General features: G+C 37.5%; 1 protein-coding gene across 1 annotated transcript; it reads right to left on the bottom strand.

Moving 5' to 3' along the window:
- Positions 1 to 5795: 5795 nt before the first annotated feature.
- LOC149193552 (uncharacterized) lies at positions 5796 to 8650 on the bottom strand. Its single transcript, XM_089406740.1, has one exon. The coding sequence runs from the start codon at positions 8568 to 8570 to the stop codon at positions 5796 to 5798; it is 2775 nt and encodes a 924-aa protein (XP_089262866.1). The 5' UTR covers positions 8571 to 8650.
- Positions 8651 to 8870: the final 220 nt, after the last annotated feature.

The following is an 8870-nucleotide window of genomic DNA, read 5'->3' as shown; positions in this document are numbered from 1 at the left end:
GCCCGGATCAAGAAAAGGTGATAGAGACACTTTTCGCAGGCTGGTGGAGAACGACACAAAACCCTACCACGCCGCAACGACGACTAGAATTGTGGGTCTTCGACTTGGGCTTGACCGAAAATTGGAGCTTAAGGCGAGAATCGTTCACAGGTTTTCCTTTACGATTTATGACAAGAAAAGAGAGTTGCATTGCTTGGGCGGGGACTACTTTGAGATGGATCTTTCCGGGCCATCGTGGAAGTCACAGCCACCTGTGACGGACTTGGGAAATGATTCATATTTCTTAAGTCTGCATGTCGATCCCCCCTTCGCTGTGGGATTGTATAGTCTAAAAATCATTTTGTTGTTTGGGAACTACAATGAACTACGTCGAAGACGCGACAGTTGGACGTGTAGGGAAGAGATGTTGATCGCTGTGTAGAGATTGTTGTTGATTTGAGCATGAAGTGGGCGTGGAGGAGCCAAGGAGCAATGTTCGAGTAATCTTTGGAGCGATGGTTAAACCAGGAGCCGCGTGGAGGAGCTATCCCAACCCACACTTGGAGGACGTCGAGTCAGAAGATTGAACCTGTTAGAAGTCGAGCACTGCATGGAGGTTATTATGGTGCTGTTAATTGAAGAAGCCACTGTAGATCGATGTGTTGTCAAGTGAAGAACACTACAGGAGAAGATTGATGTTGGAGTCTTGCCTGACAAGAGGAGGCGTAAACCCGAGCCAGCTTGAAGCAAAGTGAAGAGTTGTGTTGCTGTCCTATTGTGCGTAGAGCAGCATGAGGGAGTTGGCAGTGAGCGTTTGATTCTATACCTAGGGTTACAATTCGTGGCTGCCTAATGCAGAGGCTTGAATATTGTCCGCCATGTTAAAAGAAGTTGTGCAATGAAAAGCTTGTGAAGATCAACCGACATGTGGAGATTGTCATCCTGTTGATTTTGCTTTGGAGATAGAGCTCAGGTGAGCTGTTGAGAGGCTGCTCTGTGGATTTGTGTGCGATCCAATGTTCTCCGGAAGAGGGCATAAGGGTGAGCCTATGAGTATTTAAGCTTGATGGTGTGCAGAGCTGTGGGCTCTGTGGTGTGAAGAGCCAGAGGAGGGCTCAGTGGTTGTGAAGCGCAAATGGAGTTTGCCCTATTGTTGACGCTATTGGGAAGCGTTGTTTCCACTGGTGTCCACTGAAGAGGGCTGTGCTGCTCGTGATGATTGTATGGTGCAGAGAGTGATTTAGTGGAGTAGGATTTTCCGCTGATGAAGATTGTGTCAATTGTGACGCCTGTGTGGCGTAGATCGCAGAGAGTATCCAGTGGAATTGTTGGCAGATAGAAGTGTCTGCAACATCGTGTCCGTTGAAGAGAGTTGTGTTGTGTGAAATAAACAACAAAATATGAAAGCCCCCTTATCAATTTTTTTTTATACTGTTGTAAGGCCTAGCTGAGACTAAGACCAGCAGACACTTTAAAATTTAGGTCGTCGTGATTAGGGGGAGGTTTGTTAGAATAATCCCAACTACCTGTTCATGTGACGTCTATGCCTGTTCATGTGATGTCTATGCCTGTTCATGTGATGGTGAATGTAGTCAACAGGTTAGTTAAAGAAATAATGATAGTTGATATAGTATCTACGACAACCAAGATGTATAAATTTTCATATTTGTAAATGAAATTATCAAGCTTTCATTAGAAAGTCTTCCCAGTGCTATCAATATGTTGATATTAATTAATATGTTAAAAAATTATGTAATGAAAGTATCTAGATTAATATGTATTATATCTTGAAATTCAAATTGAGTTGTGCTACACAAATTGACCTTTAATTCTCAGCGTGTTCCATAGATTAGTATTGCAATCACAATGTATACCCTATGTAATACCGAATGTATATCAAAATCCCATGGTATGTGGAATGTATATTAATATTTTAAATGGAGATTTCTTGATGGTGGAAAGAGTATAAGAATTTTGGGATTTTCCTTTTGTTTACACATATTTAGATTTTTTTTAATTACTATAATTAATAAATGTTATCTAATTACTATTTCTTAATTACGGTATAAAACTTTGATGTGAATTTTTTTTAACATTTCTTAATTACGGTATAAAATTTTGATGTGAATTTTTTTAAAATTTTTTTGTTTCAATATTTTTTTTTTATTTAGTGTTTGATGGGGCAGATTTTCACTTTATAATGTGTAATTTTTGATTTAGTATTTGTTGTTTTGTATTTTGATGATTGATTATAGGGTATGTTGATTAAGAAAATTGAGAAAAATTAGAAGTGTTTAATTACAAACAAATTTAAAATTAAGAGTGCAAACAAATTTAAAATTAAAAGTGTAGTGCTTTATGTTATTTTGTTAAGTGAAACATGGATCGTTCTTATTGAAGCAATTGCTATGCTGTGAGTCATAAGGTATTTTTAAAAAATTGAACAAATGGAAGAGGGCAGATGGCCTAAGGTTGTCTTTAATGACATATTGTGCCAAAGAAAGAAGACTTGGATGCAACAAAATAACAAATGGTTTAGTAAATGGGGTATTTGTTTGAACATGTGTCCCATAAACAGTAAACAGATAAAAGTTTTTCTAATCGATAAGTTCCACAAGCGTATTTGGGATAAGAACCTAGGGAGAAAAAAAAAATACTATATAAAAGTGTTTAATCCCACTCATAATCATCAACAAAAAGCATACATAGAGACTGATATTTTTTGGAAAGCCAAAATTCGTATTGCTCAGTTAATGACTAATTCTCATTCTCATTAACAATGTTGTGAAACTGGGCGCTGAAAAATGCCAAAAGAAGTGTGGGAGGAAAGAGTATGTATTTTTTGTTTTTCAGGAAAAATGGAAACATAAAAACACTTCATTTTAGAATGTGAAGCCTTCAAAGACAACAAGGAAAATTATGCAGATATTCTCGTAGCTAGCTTTTAATATAATCTATTTAGCTAAGGGTTTGTCTAGAAAAATAGGAGTGTTTATTGTGAGGCTTCAGAGGAAAATGATTGAATACATCAACCAAATAAAAAAGCAATCTTTATCCTCACAAATGTTAAAATAATTTTCTTATTTTCACAATAGATATACAAAATGTACATAACTGTGGGATTAGGAACATGTTTGAAATCTATTATCCGCCACAATGACTTATTTTGGACCTTGATTACAGGGTGGAAAAATAATAGTCGCAAATGTTCACTCGGGTGCGTTGGGCAAGGTTCTGTCGCCAGGTTTGTGTGCCTCTGTTCCTATGATTAATCCACACATTAATGAATCGACCCATTTCTATGCAATTACAGCTACGTCCAGGCCCATATTGGTTTTCCCAGGTGATTTTTGGAAATTCCGTTGATGTTCTAAACATCATTAAACTTGCTACTGGAAACTCTGTATTAATTATAAGACGTACTGGTAATGTGGCAGAGCAGTTGTGAAAATATTACGTTCAACCAGTTTGTGCCAAGATTCAACCATTCAACCAGTTTGTGCCAAGATTAAAGAAAGTCAACTCACTCAATTGTGTAATGGCTTTACGTATACCACCAATCAAGCTATTGATACCTAGATTGAGATGAGTAACCTGACTCAAATTACCAATTAATTCAGGAATTTGGCCATTAAATGAGTTTCTTTTTCAAGGGACAAATAAGATAAATTTCTTATCAGACTTAAAACTGCAGGGATTGGCCCAATAAAATTGTTATAACTAATAAGCAATATTTTGATAGAGGTGCATTGGCTCAAAATGGGAGGGATGGGACCAGTGAGTGAATTGACATCAAATAAAGATATGATAGGTTTTTCCTTAAACCCAAAGCAAAAGGAATTGGACCGGTGAAATTGTTGAATCCTATATACAAATGTTGCAGAGAGGAGCAGTTGCTCAAAGAAGCAGGTATATGTCTAGTGAGGTTGTTGACTTCCAAGTAAATAGTAGATAGGCTTTTCATGAAACCGAATACAGGAGGGATAGGTATATGTCTAGTGAGGTTGTTGACTTCCAAGTAAATAGTAGATAGGCTTTTCATGAAACCGAATACAGGAGGGATTGGACCAGTGAGATTGTTGAATCCGACGGACAACTCTTGGAGAGAAGTGCAGTTGATCAGAGAAGTTGGAATATTAGATGAATATTTCCACTCAGACCATTGTTGGTTAAGCGAATATGTTCCAACTTGACTAGATGACTGAATTCTATTGGTATAGTCCCTGTCAAGCTGTTCACTGAGAGTCAGATCCATTGAAGCCGTGTCTTTGGAATAGAACCGTGGAGCAGATTAAAGATGAGGTCCAGCAATCGCAGCGCCTTTAACCGCCCAAACTCTGGTGGAATTATTCCTGTTAAATTATTCTGGGAAAGATTCAAAACTCTTAATAACGAGAGACTAGAAAGAGATGGTGAAATGCTACCTTGCAATCTTAATGCAGCCAGTGTTATGGCAGTCACTCGTTTTGTACGCCTTCTACAGAAATTGCCATTCCAGGAGCACACGTTAGGGGAGTTTTCTGCCGTCAGTTGAGCAGCGATGAATCCGGATCCGATGTGAGTGCCTTTCTGAAAGAAAAGGGGCCTCTACGTCCCTTTGATCGCCAATATCCATGGATGAAGATCTGAATTCACCCTGCTCCAGATTGCCTCCGTCTTCCTTTAAAACAAAATCATGGTGCCGAAAAGAAGCACTTCCACCCATATACGGCTGATCATGGAATAAACCATGTTGCCTGTGAATCTGTGAGGAATAAGTAACAGTGGCTGCAGGGACAGTAGTTAATGCAAGGCTCACAAATCACATAAGCATCGTCATCGCCATAGTACCTTTCTCCATTTCTCTCTTTCCCAATCCTAACGGTTTCAATGGGTTGCCTGTGAGATCCCTTGTGTGCAAACACACCCAGAGGTGCCCAATCAGTTGAAAAATCTAAATGTAAAATATGAGCTGGTCTCAGGTGTAAGACAAAATAGTGTAAGAAGATGAATACAGACTATGTAGGATTGACAGTGAACTACAGAACTTAAGTCCCTAAAATTAGAAGATAGTTAGCGGAAATGATACGATTATCACTACTTTTTTTAGAAGCGTTGTATGCTGGAAAAACAGACTGTAAGCAAGATCCATGACATATGTATTTTTATATTTTTATATTAATATAAAAATATTTTTTTCATTGGTTAACTTTTAATATCAAAATAAGAATTCAAACTGGAAAACCTTTAATTTCATCCCTACTATTATACTAAAAATATATACCCATTATTAAATCTAAATATTTCATAATTTTTTTCAAAAATAAATATTCCACATGATCTATTTTTTGATTTTATCTTTTTTTATATCAAAATAAACTAAATTTGATTTTATCTTTTTTATATTTTTGATATAAATGACAAAAAAAAAAAAAAAAAATTCCACATTATTAAAGTCTAAATCATCCGTAATATTTTATATTTTAAAAATACTATTCTAAACTACCCTAAACAAAACATATTTATATACCAAAAAAACAAGACAGCAGTAAAGTTGAAAATAAATATCACAATCTTTGTAAAGTATTAGTTTATAAGAACCAGCTATATTCTTTACAACATCAATACAGGGCAACTTTTCATTTAACTTACGTGTTTAACTAATTTACATGATTTAGTTTCGTGAATATTTACATGATTACGAAAAGGTCCGTTACAAATGGTTACGAATGTAATGAATTATAATTTCAAACAGCTATAAAATTGGTATGGTATGCAACGTGTTGAATATATAAAAGTAATGAATCATTTATATCATATAGTGAATCATTTACACATTATTTTGGGAATCTATACACTCCATAAAATGGTTGTATTTTTGGAGGTATGATCCAATCTCTAGTTTTTTTACATAACATTATTATGCCTACAAACACCCCAAATCCAATCCCTGTGCCCAACCCCACTGCAATCAATGATACATGTTTATTGACATGACTGAACCATGTCTCACTAACACCTTTCATTGTGCTTTTTTGAGGTTGTTTTTCTTTTTCCTTGCATGCTGATAAAGGAAAACCACATAAACACTCGTTACTTTGAAAAGAAGTAGAATTGAAAGTGTCAAATTGTGTTCCTTCCGGGATCCTCCCACAAAGTTTGTTGGATGAAATATCCAAAGATGCAAGCATAGTTAAATTAGAGAGCTCTTGAGGGATCTTGCCACTCAATTCATTATTGGCCAAGTCCAATTGTTCCAAAGTAGATATTTCACCAAGAGATGCAGGTATTTTCCCTTCTAGCCGGTTCCTTGATAAATTTAACAACCGTAGGCTACTGAGATTTCCTATGCTTGGAGGTATTTCTCCCACAAGATTATTGCTGGACAAGTCCAATATTGTGTTTGTGGACAACACATATGTTAGAGTGTACTGATATTTCTTGATGATGATTTCTAAATCCTCATAGAGTGTATTACCACTGAGTTTGGAAGACCCGACAATTTTGAATCCTTGGAGTCTTTGAAGATTGGATGGTATCCTTCCACTAATTCTGTTGTTGGATAAATCCAACACTTGCAATTGGGTCAGAGTTGTGATGTTTGAAGGAATATCCCCATGAAGTTTATTATAACTGACACTTAAAACTCTCAACTGATGAAAGGATGCAAGGTACCTAGGTAGTTGACCTGTGAATTCATTTCTACTTAAATCTAGTAGTTGAAGTTGGGTGCATTGAGCCAAAGAATTAGGGAGAGTTTGAAAGAAGTTATTAGAATAAACTGAAAGAACCTGTAAAGAAACAGGAAATTTTATGTCTAGATTTCCACTCAGTTTGTTCTCAGACACCTTCAACCTCCGTAACATGGTGCATTTACTTAAAGTTGGTGGTATTGTCCCTGACAAGAAGTTGTTATTCAACACTAAATTCTTCAAAGACTTGCAGTTGCCTAAAGATGCAGGAATCTTTCCATTCAACTTATTATTGGATAAGTCTAACACTTCTAGTCCCACACATTGACCAATATGATGAGGGATTGGTCCATCAAGATTGTTATAAGATATACTTAATTGTTGAAGTGAAACCAAAGCACTAATACTTTCCGGAATGCTACCAGAAATATTATTTAAATTCAAGTAGAAGATTCTAAGAGAGTGAAGCTTTCCTATACTAGTTGGAATTGTATCTATAAAATTGTTTGTATCTAAATAAAGTTGTTCAAGCTTCGTCAAATTGGCAATTCCTTCGGGTATTTTTCCACTCAACTTGTTTGTACCAAGATTAAGGGAGGTCAACTCACTCAATTGTGTAATGGATTTAGGTATACCACCGGTTAACCTATTTACACCTAGCTTCAGGTGAGTAAGCTGACTCAAATTGCCAATAGATTCAGGAATTGTATCTGTAAAATTGTTGGTATCTAGATAAAGCCGTTCAAGCTTCCTCAAATTGGCAATTCCTTTGGGTATTTTTCCGCTCAACTTGTTTGTGCCAAGATTAAGGAAGGTCAACTCACTCAATTGTGTAATGACTTTAGGTATACCACCAGTGAAGTTATTTACACCTAAATTTAAGTGAGTAAGCTGACTCCAATTACCAATGGATTCGGGAATGTGACCACTTAGTAAGATGCCTTCCAGGGATAAATAAGATAAGTTTTTGATCAGACCTAAAACTTCAGGGATTGGCCCAATAAACTTGTTATAACCGATGGACAATTTTTGGAGAGAGGTGCAGTTGCTCAAAATGGGAGGGATGTGACCGGTGAGTGAGTTGCCATGCAAGGAAAGATATGATAGACTTTTCATCAAACCCAAAAAAAAGGGGATTGGACCCGTGAGATTGTTGAATTTAAGGGACAACCATCGGAGAGAAGTACAGTTGCCAAGAGAAGTTGGAATACTTCCACTGAGGCTATTACGGGCCAAGCGAACATGTTCCAACCTGAGTAGGTGACCGAATTCTGTTGGTATAGTCCCTGTCAAGCTGTTTGCTGAAAGTAGGATCCATTGAAGCCGTGTACAATTACACAGTGCCTTTGGAATAGAACCGTGGAGCAAATTAAAGCTGAGGTCCAGCAATCCCAGCGCCTTTAGCTGCCCAAACTCCGGTGGAACTATTCCTGTCAAATTATTCTGGGAAAGATTCAGAATTCTTAATAAAGAGAGACTGCCGAGAGAGGGTGATATCCTACCTTGCAATCCTAATCCAGGCAGTATTATGGCAGTTACTCGTTTTGTGCGCCTTCGGCAGAAAATGCCATTCCAGGAGCACACGTTATGGGAGTTTTCTGCCGTCCAGTTGAGCAGCGATGCATCCGGATCCGATGTGAGCGCCTTTCTGAAAGACAAAAGAGCCTCTAAGTCCCTTTGATCGCCAGTATCCATGGATGAAGATCTGAATTCAGACTGCTCCAGATTGCCTTCGTCTTCCTTTAAAACAAAATCATGGGACCGAAAAGAAGCACTTCCACCCATATACGGCTGATCATGGAATAAACCATGTTGCCTGTGAATATGTGAGGAATAAGTAAGAGTCGCTGCAGGGACAGTAGTTAATGCGAGGCTCACAAAGCACATAAGCATCGTCATCGCCATAGTACCTTTCTCCATTTCTCTCTTTCCCAATCCTAACGACTTGAATGGGTTGCCTGTGAGTTACCTTGTGTGCCAGTGCAATCACACATATAAATATTGCAGTTCTCACATCGAGCCGTTGAAGGTGTCAGATGAGTTGAAAAATCTAAATGCAAAGTATGGACTGGTCCCAGGTGTAACGCAACTTGCGGAAAGTGACGGAAAGCTAAAGCGCAGACACTCTTTCTTTGTTTTTTAAATGTAGTCGAACATACGAAACCGAAATTTCCGGACTGGGCCCAGGTGTAACGCAACTTGCGGACAGTGACGGAAAGC

The sequence above is a fragment of the Pinus tabuliformis genome, chromosome 2_2, assembly GCF_031772625.1.
Source record: "Pinus tabuliformis cultivar Carrire ecotype Pingquan chromosome 2_2, CPIR1, whole genome shotgun sequence".
NCBI classification, from domain to species: Eukaryota; Viridiplantae; Streptophyta; class Pinopsida; order Pinales; family Pinaceae; genus Pinus; species Pinus tabuliformis.
This window is presented reverse-complemented; position numbering and strand designations above follow the sequence as displayed.

What these genes read in the sequence shown, in the direction of transcription:
- LOC149193552 (XM_089406740.1), bottom strand. Translation starts at nt 8,570, where the DNA reads ATGGAGAAAGGTACTATGGCGATGACGATGCTTATGTGCTTTGTGAGC.